Raw genomic sequence first — 18,691 nt, forward strand, 5'->3', positions numbered from 1 at the left:
TAAAGCCAGACAATGAATGCGTCATTTTCAAATACGCTCGCCGAGAAATTGATTTCCAAGCATGATTGAGTTGAATTCATGAGACGCATGCCGCTCCCTCGTTTTGAGTGAGGTTGACACATTCATGGCTTTGAACTAATTATTGATCCACAATGCGAGCAGCTGCGTGTCTTTGGATACCTCTAGACACAAACGCCTTAGTAAGTATGCTACGCCCCAATGTACATGCTGTGACACCATTATGCTATTCATGATCACAAATTCGGAGTGTGAAACTTCGAGAGTCTCAGTGGGGATGTGGAATTTTTTTTCAACTTTTTGTGTGGACCATTCCTTCAACATAATGAAAGTTAAAGCTTTAGTGGAATGTAAAGTATCTTTGGTTATGGTATTTAGGAAAAAGTGTACAATCATGAAGAAGAGCAATTAACATAGTTAGACTGGACTAAGTGTGTATATTAAGAAATTGTTTTACAAACTTTGTTATGTATGCTGACCAAAACTTAGTTTCACACTTTCTTTGCACTTATTCGTTGCAGAAGGAAATCATCTTGTGCTTGTATATATTTTTTTTAGCCAACATAGGAAGTCATTGATCGAATCATTTTACCATATCCAAGCGTCAAGCAACCGGTGATAGAAAGAGGTAGCAAGTTTGCTATCTCCGATTAAGCTATCTTCAAGAGTTTGCATCATTGATCGTCAACCAGAAATTAATTGCTAACCAGAAGAGAAAAAGCAAAACCCGTTTCGCTTCTCCACCGCCGAAAATGAACTTTCGCTTATTTTATCCATTCATTGATGGAGGGCGCAAACATTTAAGAAGGGGTCGCTCATGATTTGTCCAGAGTGCGTCGTGAACATGGGCAGATACAAAAAGTAAGTAAAATAAGAATCCGCTACAAACAAGCCTACGTTCGAGTGGAATTTGTGCTGGTGGGGGACAGCAATGCCTCAAGCTGTGATATCGGATATGGGTTTTCTCTCGCGAAACCGGTATCGAAAAATGACGAAAACATGACCACCGGTCCCGGTACGTACATATGGCGTCTCTACCCATACAGGGTCACACGGGTTTGGCCAAAACTGTTTACATCGTAATGACCGATTCGTGTTTTCATTTGTACGCACCATTGGGTGGGTTCACACTTTTTCGGTTGTTTTGGAATTCTTGTCGAGCCATGTCGGATAGTGGTAGCAACATCGGCATGATCGATTTTTTAAGGCGTTGGTAGTTTTATAAAAATATCCCCCTAAAGCCTAACAGTTTGAAGTGTTGCAAGCATGTGTTAACAATTACAGCCCTAAAAAAAGTATTAAAACTAAGCCAAGTTTCTGTAGAACAGGTACATAAAATCTCTCTTAATATAAAAACTCTCTGATTTTTAAGCCATTCGGAAACAGTTCTTCAGAAGGTATTCAACTACGCCTTACATTTACACTTTTACCAAAAAAATCGTATACCAATAATTGATGAGATACGTATAGAGAATTAGCATAAGCTTCAGTTGATTGAGAATCCAAATCCTTTCAGTATTTGTTAATCTATACAGAAATAATATTAACCTAACAGCTCTTTCAAATACATGCACTTCCTTATAAGCTCGGAGCAATATCAGGTCGAAACAAATTTCTCTCGTGTTTGTTAAGTTTGAATGCGTACCTGACAAACTGATATTGATTGATGGATCTTTGAAACAATAAAGTAAAAAAGTCCAGTTTATTGATACAATTTTAAAAGACATGATTCAGCCAAAACTTCTTTTTATTCTGCCATTTACTTGGCGGAGCTTTTTATATTACCGGTGCATTTAGATCCACTAGCTCCTACTTTCTTATTTAAGTGCATTACAGCAGGTTTGATCAGTGGGTAAATTTAATTGTAAAACAATAAAAAAATGTTGTGTTGATAAAAATTATTTATCTATTCATTCCGATCCATTTTTGTTTGTTTCCCATTTCAACAATAACTAAAACTGCGTTGGTCTGTTCACATACCAAGCCACCGCTTCATAATGACAGCCTTCAGCCTCCGATACGCAGCATATGTTTTCCCTACGAAGTGGACCAAAGCTGGATCGTGCTCGATCGCTTGCATGGCGGTACTTTCAGTTTGAGCTGGTATGCAAGTGAGGCAACACCACGCCGCTACGACCGGACCAGGACTGTAGTGTGTATACTAGTGCTCGCGAGTGCATAGCTGACTGCAGCAATCCGAGTGCACGCGTCCGGATCAACCTTGCCGGGGCGATTGGCCTACGAAGCGACCCTGCCATTGGCTAGAGCAACATCTAACGTCTCACACAGCATTGCAGCCACGCTACGCCAAGTCGCTCGTTCCTGGCGCGGTTTATGCAAATGCCACCGGAACACGTCGCCGATAATCCGTGGGACAGTTTTGAGTCACGTGTGGTCGTCAGCCGGGTGGTATTAGTGCGTAGAACAGATGTGAGCTGTGCGAATTGATTTGACTTCACAAAAGTGAGAAATACTACTAAAAAGAAAGAATATGTAACATACATCTATGAAGAGGTAATCAATCCAGTGCTGTGTTCAAAACATAAGAAGTGACTAGCTGCGTAACCTCACTGGAAATGTTTGGGATGAAATTAATCGTTACGTAATTGTGAGAAGATGAAAATATAAGGGTTTTGATAAAAAACGTGCGCAATAAAAAGCAAAACAAATGCAAAAAACGATGGGCATGTTTTTGCAGAAAACCAGTTTGAGTGGGATGGATGTGCCAAGTGCATAATACCTACTTTCTTTCACCTCCCTCGGTTTTGCTTTTCGCCAGCGGCCACTCCTTCTTTAAGTGTTTTTTTTTAATTTATTTTCTCACTTTCTTCGGTCGATCATCACATTCACCGTTGTTTATTTTTTATAATTTTTCCAAACATGTATTAAGAGGAAACTAAGATAAAGAATTTATAAATATTATTGCAAACTCAAAGCAGACAACATCATTTTAATATTTAACATATTAGAAAGACGTTTTTGGTTTCATTTTTCCCGATGGAATTAATGCATTACGTAGTATCACAATTCTATTTAAGCTGTAGTCGCAACTAGATCTACGAGATATGTTTCTATAAATATGTTATTGAAACTTGCGTAGACCTACAAACCATGTATTTTCGTATGGCACTCTTGACTACTTCACATAGTTGGAAATAGTTTTATAGATAGTTTTTTATCAAACCATTTCTTACGAACGGGATATTACAGTGGAATGTGCGTTGAATGCCGCTGCTTTTAGCCATCCAATGCTGCTGTATTAGCATTTTACGGGTGTCAATCCGAGTGTTTATCTTTTATTGCTATATTAGGCCTTCAAAGCCTTTGCGTTGAGCTGATGCATTGGATTTATGACAACCCATAAGACACCTTCTCAAACCACCCACTCTCGTTCACCAATTGCGGCCCAACAACAAACTCAACCGTCCGATCGATACCGGCGAGCACCATACGCTGAATTGCACGGATCGGTGAGTCTGCCAATTCCCTCCTCGAGTGCCGGTGCATTAAGAATAACCTTTCGTTTTGTTCTTCATCCATTCCAGCGTTCCTTCCTTCCCAGTTGCGTCTGCTTGTTATTTTACCAATCGTTCGAATGACAGCGGAATTCGTCACCTACTCGCAGAAGATAGTCAACGCAAGACGACGCGCTCGTGACTTCATCCATCTCTTGTTTGTTTTGTGAACACTTCCGCACACCAAACGGCATCGTGCCAAACAGCGGGCGTGCGCAGGAATTTGTCGGTGGAATTTAAATATTTTCCGTATCGATTAAAGCAACCGATAGGCAAATTATCATCCTCAATGTCAGCGCGCCTCGAGCGCCATTAGTGAGACTGTGCCCCCTCTCCTTCTTCTCCTGTGCGGTGGTTCGCGTTTGTCAACAACCGCCCCCGGGGAAGTCGTCCTAGGCGCACGTATGTGTGTATTGTTGTGTGTGCGGTTGCGTGTTCGGCAGCGTTGATTAAGTGCGTGTTAGCGCGCCCATAGCCGATCGATCAAGGGGTCATCGTAGCGAGAGGAAGCGAGATCGCGCTAGACCACCATTGACAGACGAAAGACTTCGCCGCACCGGCAAGCGACGAACCTCGACGAACCGAGCGAACCGCGGCCTACAGTCGATCGTCGCGTGTGCCATCGGTAGCATCTCGGCGTGGAGTGAAACTCGCAGCTCATCTCAGCAAGTGCGATCGTGGAGACGTTCGCGGATCAACGGCTCGGCCAGTTCGGTGAAAACATTCCGTGAGTGCGTGCGTGCCTCAAGAAGTTTGCCAAACAGCAAGCAGCAGCAGCACCATGCGCGACAAGCTGGTGCTCGTGGCGGTCGGTGCGTTTTGTGCGCTTGCCTGCCTCCAGGTGGCCAGGACGGACCTTAGTGATTATGAAATCGACTACGATTACGACGAGGGCTTCTGGATTGGCCACGGGCTCGGAAGCCGCAAAGAGGGTGCGTTTGCGTTAGCGTTTCGTTTCCGTTTGCGGCGTGGTGACGTAACGCGGCATCCGATTGCGATGCAGTGCAGTTTGCCTAGACTAATCCAAACCCCATTTCTCTACTCCTTCCTTTTCTCTCAACGCAACATTGCCGCTTCCCGCGGTTGTCTGGTCGTGGAAAACTGGCGCGCGCAGGCGACGAAGTCCTGAAGGTGATGCACAAATCCGTCGGCCCGTTCGCCGAGCCGCAAAACGTCACCATCGTGGAGAAGTTCGCCGCGGCCGACGGTGAAAGTATTACGTTTACCCAGTTCAACTCATCTAAGGTAAACACACACTGGCAGGCGGCTCTTACAAAACCGTAATGATGGTGATAAAAAAGTGAAATTAATGGCACTCGGCGATGATGACGATTGTGACGCAGTGCTGCCGGAACGGGGCCGGTGTTCGTTGGCTTCCCGAGGCCAGCCAAGAGTTCGCATTCCGCAACAGTAACGCGCCATAACGTACCGGTCCCCGGTTGACACGTGCTGATCCTCGACGACGGATTGAGTGGCCATTGCGTTTCTCTAGTGGCAACGCTCCTAGTCGGGGCCCCGGTGCTTTGTTATGTTGGTCCACTCCCCCTCCCCTCGCCCACCACCACTTGATCGGTTTCCCTTCGGGTACGGCCGTCCGGAGGTTGTATGTTCGTGGGCAAACAGAAACGTCCGTGGTCATGTAACCGGTACGGCGCACCCCGTGTACGCTCTTATGCGTACAGCTACAGCACAGGGCCACCGGGCCCAAACGCGTAGGGCTACAGCGCAAACAAAACCATGCGTCATTTCTCATTCGAAAGCGTCCGCCGAAACAAAACAACGAAAAAAGGTTTCGAGAAAAGGCGGGGGCTAGGCAACATCATCTAGAAACTGACCACCACTACTACTGCGCAGTTTAAATAGTTGGTTTCCTTTGGTTCACTGCCTTTTTTCCATTTGATTCCTTGCCGTTGGCCCGGTTGCCGATTGACCTTCGCCTCGGGGTCAGTAGCTACCATTTTACAAACCAAAGAAAGAAAAAAAATCAAATCAGATTCAAAATCTCACAGAAAATGAGAGTGGGGCAGATAGGAGAGTAAGATTGTTTCACCAAAAACCCAGGTTGATCGAGTAAACCGTCGTTCGAAATTGTGGTCGGGTTCTTAATTGGGCCACCAGGGTGGGGGTGTTTTTGTCCACCCCTTCCTAACCCAACCGACTAATTAGATCAAATTTACGATCACCCGGGCCGACTGTAATCATAAAAAACAACGTGGACAAGGTATGTTTACCTATTCTGTTTGTCTAGCTTTTCGCGAAAAGACCATCTTAAGCAATTCTTTGTTTGGCAATGCAAATGGCCTCAGCGTTACGGAGGACTGATGGACGATGAGAAGATCCTCTAATGGATTCTGCCAACTAGTAACGCTGTGTAATAAGCTATGACATTTGCTTCGATGTGACATTTTGATTTAATGCCAATCAAGAAAGATACACCCCGTTGCAGTTCAAGCTATATTTGCAATCGACCCTGGGATCGAACAATTAATGTCATCCTTATAACTAACTTATCATTAGAACTGACACATTATCATTTCTTCTTCCAGGTTCTCACATACTTCCACGAAGTGGTGCTGGATTTCAACCCGAAAAGCTTCTACATTCGACTGAAGCTGTTCAACATTTCTAGCCTGCGACTTCAGCGAACGGTGTATGGATTTCGATCGAACGCAATCAAACCGGATGTGAGCTAGAAACGGCCTGCTAGGATGGCGCGTAGCAACGCCGGTAGGAGCTAAGTTAACTGTCGGTATTGTAAAGATTAAACACCCCTAGCGACTAAGGAATAAAGCCAAAAATTTCTTACATCACTCTACACAGCGCGGCTGGCGAATGTTCATTATGCAGCAGGGGTGTGTCGTTGCGAGCGAACACATTCCACCGAAATACGAAAACCAAACGGACGGAAGGTATGGATTGATTTCATAATGATGACATAGGTTCGCCTAATAAGATGCTGGCTATTTGTCAACGGCCAGCCCAACGTGACTCGCTTTCGACTTCATAGTCAAGAAATTGGTTTATCAGCGCGTTTTTCGAGTCATCAGTGCTATAGGTAGGGTTTAGGCTTTGCTGAACTTAAATTAAATTACGTGTAGTAATGTATACAAGTTAGCCTATGCACAAAGTTAGTAGAGACACACATAATTTTCAAAAAAAAAGTCCAACGTCAATGCTCTTTACACTTCGTTAGCTTGTGATAAACCGGAACAAATTGGTTGACGGAAACTAATAGCAAACAAATGATTCATCTCCTTTCTGGCTACCGCTAAACATTGCTCTGAAACTCAATTATCACGCTCCAGTCCCTGTTCTCCTATGCGTCACTTTCTTATTTCCATATATCTTTTCATTCCCCAGTATTTTTTGCGATTGGCTACTCGTTGAAGTAGAGTGAAATTGTCTGTTATGAGATGTTGTTTGCATTACATTTCGTGCCACTTATCAGGCCTCTTCCGGTGTGCCTTCGTAAACCGTGTCTAAGGTTCGCAGAATCTCAAAACCTTCTCTAGAGGAGACCAGTTTCTTTTTTCCTCGAAGATGACCTTAGTGAGAGGCCGCAATGAGTGTCGCTTGGTCCGATACAGCCTCTTCAACTGACGGTTTGGAGGAAAATGGAACTTTTTTCTGTTTTGCATACAATCTAGTCTTGTGTTAATTCCTGCCGACATTGACACCGATGCATAGGCCTTATTGTCAATTTCCCTCTTTATTTCGCGTCACCAACACTAAACATCACCAGAGCAGTGGGGTGATTGAGGGAATCCCCCAGAATAGAAAAGATTACAAATTTAAATGGATTTTTACATTTTCCAAAACATCATCGACCACTTTCGTCGTTTCGAAGCTTCATTGTAATGGAATATGTAGACGAGTGCTTTCCTTCTCACCCTCCGCCAGCAAGCCTCGCCCCACGGACAGGAGTGGGTAAATCCGCCGAACTAACATCTCGACAAAAGGGACACTCCCTTTCCTAATAGTAACGCGTACACCGCAACGGCTACGTGATGGCACGAGGGAAATATGCATCCGAACACAAAATCACACAAACAGCAAGGCGTGATAAGTGCTGTGAAAATAGCTGTTGAAAAATAAATCATCCCTCGCTGGAAGTGTTTACTTTCGGCAAACAGCAAACGCCATACACTTTTCCGTTCCGGAAACGACAGGCATGGTTCCGTTTTTTTTTTATCATCTAGCTCTCCAAGTCTAATTCTGAGTAGATCCTTTAGTGACAATAAAACCTTCGTACATCGATTTTTTCGATTTATAATTAGAAGAATTCAATTCAACTAAGCGTAACCAAATATTTATTGAGTTTTCACTACACCTTTTTTGTATACAGAGTTTAACTAATATGTATATCACCGAATCTGAAGCTGCTTATTGATTGTGAAAGGTGCAAAAGTTTGTTCTATTATTAGAGCATTTATTATTTTTCTACAGTATGTTCATTCTTCCATTGACGTCGGCTTCAGGGAACATATCTTGGCACTCCAACGAAGAAAACGAAATTAATTTACTCCCTCTTCGTACACGCCCCTGTTTGCGGTTGGACACAATCAAATCCTTCGGAGAAGTATTGTGTGTTTTGCTCATGACGATTGATATGTTGTTGTTGAAAAGAACCAATATGAATCAATCTATCAAACTTTGTGGTCGTTTCTGACACGGGAAATGCATCGTAGGACTTCTGCTCAGCAAATATCCACCTCTTAATGCAGGGATGTCAAACATGCGGCCCGCAAGAACATTGGGTGCGGCCCGCGACCCCTTTGAAACATTACATCGAAAGTTTGGATCCTTGAGTATTGGCTTATAGCAAATACCAAAATATTTAATGTAAATTTTTTCACGAACTGCGAATTGCAAGAGAACTGAACGAATGTCAATTTAAACAATTTCAATAAGAAAGTGATATGCAACTTTGCAGCAAAGGTTTAACACAGATTTTTCTAGACAAGTGGATAAATAGTGTTTATAGAAAACAAACGTGATGAACTACAAGACCATTCCAAACAAAATAACAAATGCGGAGCAATAAGTTAGCTATTGTAATTATGTACCTTTACTTTTCTAAAATCATTAACAAAATACACAATAGTGTTGAACTGCAATATATATTTCAATAAACTTGATTTGAATTCGTTAAAATTTAGAAAACGATTTAGCAATAAACTCTCTCTTTTACTCAAAATTTGTAAATTTTTTAAGAAGTAATATAATATGAAAAAATGTGAAAATGTAAAACATCATTGACTGTTAAGGTAAAACCACATTGATAAGAACATATTTTCATCACTCCAATCAATTATATGGTTTGGCCCGCGAGCCTATTTTGGGAGAAAATGCGGCCCGCGAACCTATTTTGGGAGGAAATGCGGCCCGCAAGGTGAAACGAGTTTGACATCACTGTCTTAATGGGAAATGGGAATGATATTTTTGTAGCGGCAAGCAAGACTGATAATTGTGGGAAAAATCGCTTTTCCCAACTGATGAATTATTAGAGCCAGGATATAGTGAACAGCTTAACAAACCCATGTTTTTTTTTAATAAATTAGTTAAAAAGTTTTAATGAATTAATGAAAATTTTCAGTTAAAACAAGTTTAAGTTTAAGCAAACTGCTTTAATTGAAAATTTTGAATTGTTATATGTTGTGTTACATACCAACAATTCTACAATGTTATATATTTGAACTTATATTTAATCTATAAACTTTAAAATTTATAAATATCAAAAAATGAAAAGAAACGTTATCTAGTTGAAACTTTAGTACTATTTTTTAGTTAAATATGAATTAAAATCAGTATAAGAGGAATTTTATATTACAATACAACTCTTACAAGTGATTAATGATTCCAGAAAGTAAAGTTACTATAATCGAAAATTATTAAAGCACAGGGCTTACTAAAATTGCACATGGCAGCAGTTTTGTGTAGGTAGCGGTATTTAAAATTAATTCAATATTTTCCACAACTACCTACAACGTGGATTAAACAGTACTAAAAAGTTCTTCATATTTTTTTAATTTCCAAATTTCTATTCTATTGAAGAGTAAAAGATAAATAAAGAGGTTGTTAAAAAGCAAAATTTAATCTTCTTTGGTATGAAATTACTAAGGGCTCGTAGCAGAACAAAAAAACTGGTAAAATTGTCAATAACCGGACCGAGGTTTATTATGTTCACCACTACTGTTAGATCGCAGCTCAAGAAGCACACATTGCCCGCAACATACCTGTTCCGAAAAGAAAGGGTAAGAAGGCAAAACAATCTTACAGTTGCTTTCATCATAGGAAGGAGTGAAGAAAACAGCCGTAGAACCGGTGTCGATGTAGAAATCTTATGATGAAGCGTCCAACGTAAACGCATCAAGTCGGTGAACATAAGAGCTTGCGCGCAGCGTGGTGTCTGCTATTGTTTAGAGTGATCTTTACATAAAAGTCTCGAAATATTCATTGTGACAGAGTCCTGTTGTTATGTTTCAGCAAATTATCAACGGAATATTACAGGAAGCAATCGTGAAAATCAAGAAAACCTTTGTGATGCTGCCTCCAGTGCCCGTTCTGTGAAAGAAAATCAATTATTTCCCGACGATCATCGTCCAGGTCGATCAGTTAGTGTTGGTGTGACGATCGTGTGCCAATACAGCAGCAACTCGAAACTTTCTTGTTTACACCTTGCGCACAGAGTGGAGTCTACTGTTGTTTGCAGTGATCTGTACGTAGAAGTGTCGAAATATTCATCGAGATAGAGTCCTGTTGTTCTATTTCGTAAGGTAATCGATCCAATATCAATGGAACCGCTCGTGGAAATCAAGAAAACCATTGTAATGCTGTTTTCAGTGATCGTTTTGTGAAAGAAAATCGATTATTTTCCTACGATCATCGTACGGGTCGATCAGTTGGTGTTGGAGTTGCGATTGTGTACCAATACATCAGCAACTCGGAACTTTCATGTGTGAATCAAGCGCACATGTTTGATAGAGGTGTTTTTCTTGCTTGAGTGTGTGTTGTTTTCTCAGTTGAGAATCTAGCGAAAAACGCGTATTATTTGTTTACATTTCGTTGCCCCAGGAAAGTGTCCGATCAGTCCGATAAACTGATAGAATTTCATAGGGTACAGCGGAAAAGATCCTGTTTGTATTGACGTATTGATAACCCACCGGTAGTGAAAAGCATTTTGAATGAAATACGAAATCAGCTACCATAGTGACTCCGAGACGATGGGAAGTCGAGCGCAGTCTGTCATCTGCGACAAGGTCCTTGCTGGGTTACCCCAGCTTCTCGACGACCTACAGAAGCTCTCCGAAGATCAGGATACGTCGGACGTGGCATTTGTGTTGGGATCTGGCGAAGAACGTGTCTACGCACACCGCATCATTCTAATGGCTCGGTAGGTGTTTGTGGATATTATTTCCATAATATTGATCTTCCCTGATTTTCGTCCCCGGCAATCATTTCATTCGGTTGCTACCGCACACGGGCACTATATTTCCGGTCGATTCATTCACAGGTGTAAATCTTTTCAAAACACAAAACGGGGCGAAATTTGCCGCATTCCTGGCTGTACGGTTTCCACCTCCGCTCCGGGGACACCAACACCCATCCGCTTGCCTCACATCGAACCGGACATCTTCCGGCAATTTATTTTGTATGTTTACACGGCGAAGGTAAGGTTTAGTTTTTTTTCTCGCCACCAAAATCGGTGCCTCTGGTTGTGACAGGTTTTATTTTGGAGTGCTCCATCCGTACAGATTATGCTTCAGGACTCGAAAGTATTCGAAATGATGACACTGGCGCAGGATATGGGCGTCGAAGAGCTGAAGATTGCTTGCGAGGACCACGTCAGCAAAACCATGTCGGTCGCTAATGCGTGCACATTTTTAACGGCTGTTATGGAAATACAAGAAAAGGCATCAGGTAAGTTGTTTCCTCCCCTACTCATTATCATCAATATATGTTTTTGTTACATAATTTTGCATCAGAAATCATTCCTAGACACTATTTGAAAACCTTAAGATGAATTGATATTTTACATCTTGATAACCCTAGTGAAACGAGTCCTCGGATCGAACTATTACTTTACTATTCTTCCTATCCAGTCTGATGTTTCATTGTAGTCGAGTTAATACAATATTTGTAATAAATTTGTGCTCATATGAGATTGTTAATTTTATTTTAACGCGATTTTCACTCATGCATACGTCTTTCGACAGAATCTTCGCCAAAACTCGACGACTGTAGAGCAAAGAAACTAATAAATTCAATTTTTGTATTTTAAAAGAATTGTAATTAGTTTAGCTTTCACTTAAACAATTTTTTATTTTAATCAGTTTGTAGTATTTTTAATTGAGATAAATTCGTACCCTTTGCAACAGGATGTCGTGTTTTATTCAATATATTTCCATGCTTAGAGTGATAAGTAGATAAAATTTCACCTAGCGGAGTGTTGTAATTATGAATAATCGAAAACAATTTTCTTAATACTGTTTATCTATCTAATTATGCTGAGCTTATTAGAATTTAGATTAACGAAGATGATGTTACAAAACCTAGCTAAAATTAATCTAACATTAGCTTTACTTTCTTATGCCCATCCATGATGGTTTATTTTGTTGTTATTTATTTTGAATTTTAAATAGATTAAATGAAGGTAAAGTTACAAAAACGAAACAATAAATGTTCAATTTATCGGTATGTTATAAACGTACATGTTTTCCGGTGAAATTTTCATACGATTTTTTACATACAATTCAGTGCTGTGCAATTTGAATGAATTTTATATTTTTTATCAAATTTCAATCGGAACAGTTTATAAACAGTTTTGCAATTGCTTGGTGATAAAGTTAAATTTGGTGTTGATCATCGTAACTCAGTTTAATGTTTCGTTAAGATGTGTATTGAATTAATCATTTTGTTTAACACTACAGTTCAAAGCGGTCCGAAATGTTTCTCCAATTTTAATTTTGGTGCGTCTCAAAAACGCGCAGTGTGCGCAACACACAACAATTTTATTATTCTATGAATTCCCATAAGTATTTTTGATTTTCGAGTAGTTTGGTGAAAAGGATGATAGCTCATGATGGAATTTAGATGTTTTTTTTAGTTTTATCACCTTCAATTGCAATACGCAATTTTAATGTAGGTTGGTGGCTACACTTTTCATCATAAACCTACGTTTGTGGGTTTTCAATGCTTTTTATTCCAACACCTAAAAAATTGTTAACTGTTTTTTACCCATCGGATCGAAGTTTGAAGATTTGATTCTTCCCCCCTTCTAATTTTCATCTCCTTTTGAACCGAGTTTGAAGTCACCGTGCACATTGTAAACGAACACATTGGAATTTATGCCCAAGGTATCTGACCAAGGTATCTGATTTATGACCAAGGTATTACCTGTATCTGTTTTCCACAAAATTTATTTAAAATCTGATTAGTACGGAAAACAAATCTATAAAGATGTTCACCTTAATATAAATTTATCTTGGAGAGTATTTTGTTCAAAGCGTTCAAGGGACTGAAAGGTTATTCGTAAATTGGTTGTTTTAGTCAGGTTTTAAATTGTAACCAAGGTTTTTAAAGCTTGTTGGCGCGCTGCTGCTTCATTCTAGTGGTGGGTACATCGAATCCCCAAATCCGAATCCAAATCTATCAAACAGTCGCGAGACGATGCAAACCAATCAAAGCCGATCTGGAAATCGTTTATCCTAATCTTATTCTCCATCAAACCACAACTGATAACTCGATTTTTCCGTAACAAAAGCATACCACATATTTCCGAAGTGAGCTTCGCCGTGGTGTTTGTATGCAACACTATCTAACGAAGATTATCATTGTAAAATGATACCCGATTGACAAAAACTCAAATTTTTTGCAGCTGTCATGTAGTACCAGCAAGTTTTTCCATGGCAGATTGCTGGGACTCTTGCTGGAACTACATAGTACCAGCATTTAAATTTCTGTCAACCGGGTAGTATTACCAAAGACAATCAACAGACAGGTCGGGTAAAAGCTGTTTTTTGCTCCGCCATTGTTGTGACAGTTGGTTAAAAAAGTGTTCACAAAAATTTCCAGCATACTTGTGAGAGATCTCCGCCAAAATCTTCGCGAAATATGTAGTTGGTAATTTTAGATCACAGTATCCATGGTCTTGCGGATAGAAACAGCTCGCCTGTGTGAAATCATGAGATATGGATCCTTTTGCTCGCTGTGATTGCCGAAATTAAGTGTGTTGGTCTGCCTTATACCCAGTTTTCCTCCAGAACATATTTTGAACGCCTTAACTCTTTGTTCTGTTAATGAAATATACCAAATTTGCAGATTTACCCCACTTTCTTCACTGTTCGTGAGAAATAAACAAAATTTTAACCAACTGTCAAAAATTTTCCCACGGTTTTCGGCTTTACATGGTATGCTGCGACCTGTCTGTTAATTGACTTTGAGTATTACTCAAAATCCGGGAAAAATGTACAGTAGGTCCGCGCAGTACGCTATACTCGATATACGCGAATTCGCAATACAGTCTGTTCTCGAGTTACGCGGTTCTCGACTTACGCGGATTCGGAGATACGCGGTTTTCAAAATTTGACAGTAGATTGGGTTTATTACATCGATTTAAATTCCTGAGATGTACAACCACACGAATAAATATGTAAATTACACATTTGCATAACTTACGCTTTTTATTTCGTTTGTTGCAATTTATGTTGTTTGAATACGCTTGCATTGCATTCATATTAATGAACAAAGAAAAATTTTGAATATTCTATGATACATGTACACAAGAGCTCGATCTCTTAACTCCTAGTATAAACTATGTGTCAAGCAATATTCGAGATACGCGGAAATTCGAGATACGCGGATTTCTCTGGTCCCCATTATCCGCGTAACTCGGGATTTTTTACAACTGACAACACATAGCATGAGTTCTGATTAGTCAATTTTACTTTGTTTTGGTAGAATGAAGTTTTTAATATGCACTTTTAACATAGATATAATGATACAATAGAAGAAATGTAACACTTACTAGTGATTTGGATAGAAGATATGTTAAATAAGCGGTTCCCTCTCAGTTTCAACTCTTCAATATGAGGTATAAACGATATGGCAGAGGTACTGCGGGGACCAACTGCAGTTCTACTTACCATACTAAACTGGTCGATGCCCAGCGAACGGCGGTACACTGAATATCGAGTAGTTTTTTGCCTTTTTCTTTCGGACCCCCCGATATCCGCTTAACGGGGGGTCGGATTACACGCACACAACGTTGAGTCAGAGGTGACACGCACACCAAGCGAGCCAAACAAAAAGAGAGCAAAAACATAGTTGCTCTCTTATTCCGCTCTCTACTATGCCCAGCCCCACTCTTTCTCCCAGCTCACCTTCAATTCTCACCAATGCGTCTGTTTCTACTATTAACTGTTCTTGTCCACAGTAGAGTGTCGCGAAGGTGGGATTCTCCCTACCCCTCGCCTGTAAAATGAACTGATTCGAGCAAAACCGTTCGCAGAGTGTTTGTTTCATTTTAGCACGATTTTAGAACGATTGCTCTGATTCGACTCCCAATCGGATCAAATCTTTGGAATCCGTCAAATGGGACTCGAATATTTCGAATCCGTCTAGGGATCGAATCTTCAAATCTCCCAAAGCCCGGATCTGTCAACACTACTGTCAACGCCCGTCTTCACTTTTGTTTGTGTTTCACGGTTATCCGGCATCATTGGCTTGGAAGTTAGATTCGGTTAATTATTTCGCAAATTAGGTTGCCAAGACAAGCAAGATGTCGTTCAAAGGGTCTAAGGTACAAAAGGTGATGGTTCAACCCATCAACTTGATCTTCCGATACCTGCAAAATCGATCCCGCGTGCAAGTGTGGCTGTACGAAAATACTCACCTGCGAATAGAAGGGCACATCGGTAAGCTTGGCGGCTTGAATGGCCGGTCTGTGCACATAACCTTACCGAGAGGTGTTTGCACAAAAACATTTCCCATTTGCGTGCATTAACAATTATTCCCGATGATTTCAGTTGGTTTCGACGAATATATGAACCTAGTGCTGGATGAAGCGGAAGAGTACAACATAAAGAAACAAACCAGGCGTCAGCTAGGTCGCATTATGCTGAAAGGAGACAACATTACACTCATCCAGAATGTGCAGAACTAAGATGTGTTCAGTGGAAAGAATCGTGCTTCATTTGGGAATGCACCATCTGTGTTAGGATTAAGGATTATTCAACAAAAATGTGTCCGGAAGATAAATAATTCGATATTGAGGGAGAATAAAGTAGATTGCACACGTTGATGTGCATCTAAACTAAAAGAAGTCAGACTTATCAGTGCATTGATAGTGTAGCTTAGTGTGATTTTTTACGACCTATTTGAACAATAGTTTATTTCGTAGGTGCCAAGTGTGCAGCCCCGTTTCTGGAGAAATGCATCACATACATAGCAGAAAATGCTTCCGAATGCGTGAAAACCAACGCTTTCTTGAATCTGACGAAGGAAGGGCTCATTCAAGTAATTTCATACGACAATGTAAGTACTACATATGCTGGAAAAATGATACAGTTCGATACAAAGATTCGTTTTTATTTTAACAGCTGGGACTAGAAGAAGAAGATGTTTGGCGTTGCGTTCTGGCATGGGCAAAAAACCAAGCAGGAGTAACTCAACCGACCGCGCACTGGACGGAGGAAGAAAGGCAACGGGTATGCCAGTACCTGGCACCAGTTATTTCACACGTTCGACTGTTCCTGATTGATAGCCAAGTGTTTGCTGAAGAAGTTGAACCAACCGGAGCCGTTCCAATTGAACTTTCCCTTGAAAGATATCGCCGGGCCGCGCTGCACTCAAATAAGATCCCTACAGTGACAGCAACTGCGGTGCCTGTGCCGTCGGGTCCATTGACTGAAAATGATAAACGTTTGCAACCACGGTTGATGTTGAATCTGTTCCACGGCTCAGCGATACTGAAGAATGATAAAATTCATTTCCAAGGCACCCTAAATGGCTGGTATGGAGCTTCAAAACAAACGTGGCGCATGGTGTACCGGGCATCAACGAACGGATTCGCTGCATCTGCTTTCCATCGACATTGTGATGGTGTTGCGCCATTATATATCATCGCATTGGTTAGTAGTTCCTTCTGTGCTTGGTTATGCTGGATCATAGTTAAACATACAATATCTTTTGCATTGCAGGGTTCCAATGGAGCTATAAGCGGCGGTTTCACAGATGTTGCGTTTGCAAAAACCAACCGGAAGGGAGGATACCTTCACTCGGAAAAGGCCTTCCTGTTCGCGCTCAATTCTAGCAACGAGTCGCCAGCAAAGTTCGATATCGTAAAGAAACCATATGCAATCTGCTATCACCCAGAGTGAGTAAAATAGATATTATACTCGTTTTCCGATATCAGATTATGATGTTCCGTACTTTTTGGCAGCTGCGGACCCATCTTCGGAGCAGGCGCTGATCTTTTAATTTCTAATAATTGCAACATCAACATGGAATCGTACTCTAACTTTCCTCATTCCTACGATGGACCGAACTCTATGTTTGGTCATTTGTTTGGAGATTATAATTTTTCCATCATCGATTACGAAGTTTTTACACCTGCTCCGACCTCAGCTCCTGCTGCGAACAAAATCAAACACGATCGTTACTGATGAGTTTTTATTAGGTAAATCACGTTCTTCGCTTCTGCCTTACTCGAAATATTCTAGTTACATAATAAGTAATATGGTTGAGGTTCTAGATTGGTTCTTTAGACAGTAAGTCATTTTTAAATGATACATAGAAGTAAAGCATACACATGCAAACCCACAGGAGTTCCAGTCGGTCACAAAATCGATCGTACACCTAAACCTAAACACCTAAAGGATAATCGGGTTTTCTCTCATAACGAGTAGGAACATAGACATGATGCAATCTTTAAATGTACGTTTGTAGCAAATTTAAGTGACAGATTAATCGTACGAATTACTTTTTTATAACTTTTCTCTTTTTTAATGGCACGGTCATAGTTGAGCGCGTCGTTCTGGCATGGCCATGATTTGTTATAGCTCGTTTAATTAATTTCAAACGAAACTTATTAGTAACGATTGGTGTTTGCTTTGCACTGGATAATTTCTTATTGAAATTTGGAATTGGATAATTGGAAGCATAATTTGACTTCGTGAACTTTTGCAAGTGTCCAATAATGTTTATTCAGCAGTCTGACCCTGTTGGGGTCTGGAAAGTCTACCTTTCGAAAAAAATTGTACCAACAGAATTTTGTAACGTGAACACATTTTATTGATATGTGTTGCCATGTAAAACCGTTACGGGAAATAGGGCTAGCCTATGGTCGTGTCGTACATGGCAAAAAGTGGCGGACGAGGTAATGAATACAGAGATACAGAAAAATCCTACCGACAGAGGACGTAATGTATGTTTATAACAGCCGACGAACGAGGAGTAGGAAGAGGTGGAATTACTTGATAGCGTTGTACTGTGAAGTTCAACGGCAGAGAGAAACTATACAGTCCAGCGATATGACGATGGACAAAACTTGTTATCTGAACGTTCTGAAACATGACCAAACGGTGAAGAAATTGATCTTTCTTCGTGATTACTACCTCCAGGAGGACAACGATTTCAACATTACTTGGTGCGTTGTATGCGGTTGTTGTAAGAAGACTCTAAGCAATTTAAAACATTTCTCAAAATCTCAGGACACTCAACCGCAAGGCACTTATATGGTAGGAATTCAAGCACCTGCCTAATATCCTCGGCCAACCGTAACCAGGGTACATGAAATAACATCCCGTCGTTTGTGACCTAAATACGCATCGACGATTGCAATAATTGCTTAAATGTCCAAGGTAGTCATAAAAAGTGCACTAAAGTGTTATGTTTTGTTCAATTTGATAAAAAATTACTTTAAAGAATAAAACATGGTCTGTGCGCTCAATTTGACGATGTAAAATATGGTGTTCTTGGATTTGTTAATATTGATCAACATTATAAACTTTTATTAAGTTTTCAGATTCCAAATGAGATAATGATCGCAATATTACAAAGTGTATAAGTTTTGCATTTGTTTGTTTGTTCTCCACACAGACTAAAATTGGTGTAATATCTGTAGTTGTACTCTTAATTTTGTGGCCGATACTATGCTT

The 18,691-nt window shown here is 40.5% G+C and overlaps 3 protein-coding genes across 3 annotated transcripts; all 3 read left to right on the forward strand.

The window, feature by feature from the left end:
* The first annotated feature begins 4,261 nt into the window (after window positions 1-4,261).
* On the forward strand, window positions 4,262-6,226 carry LOC131259479 (uncharacterized). The gene is made up of 3 exons (XM_058260981.1): window positions 4,262-4,465; window positions 4,648-4,778; window positions 6,080-6,226. Exons 1-3 carry the CDS (start codon window positions 4,315-4,317, stop codon window positions 6,224-6,226), a joined length of 429 nt encoding a protein of 142 aa, XP_058116964.1. The 5' UTR covers window positions 4,262-4,314.
* Window positions 6,227-10,717: 4,491 nt separating this feature from the next.
* LOC131272414 (uncharacterized) lies at window positions 10,718-17,197 on the forward strand. Its single transcript, XM_058274138.1, has 7 exons — window positions 10,718-10,926; window positions 11,047-11,203; window positions 11,288-11,453; window positions 15,934-16,067; window positions 16,133-16,663; window positions 16,733-16,908; window positions 16,975-17,197. Exons 1-7 carry the CDS (start codon window positions 10,718-10,720, stop codon window positions 17,195-17,197), a joined length of 1,596 nt encoding a protein of 531 aa, XP_058130121.1.
* On the forward strand, window positions 15,213-15,860 carry LOC131272415 (probable small nuclear ribonucleoprotein E). Its single transcript, XM_058274139.1, has 2 exons — window positions 15,213-15,448; window positions 15,560-15,860. Exons 1-2 carry the CDS (start codon window positions 15,313-15,315, stop codon window positions 15,694-15,696), a joined length of 273 nt encoding a protein of 90 aa, XP_058130122.1. The 5' UTR covers window positions 15,213-15,312; the 3' UTR covers window positions 15,697-15,860.
* Window positions 17,198-18,691: the final 1,494 nt, after the last annotated feature.

Source organism: Anopheles coustani, chromosome 3, assembly GCF_943734705.1.
Source record: "Anopheles coustani chromosome 3, idAnoCousDA_361_x.2, whole genome shotgun sequence".
Lineage (NCBI taxonomy): Eukaryota > Metazoa > Arthropoda > Insecta > Diptera > Culicidae > Anopheles > Anopheles coustani.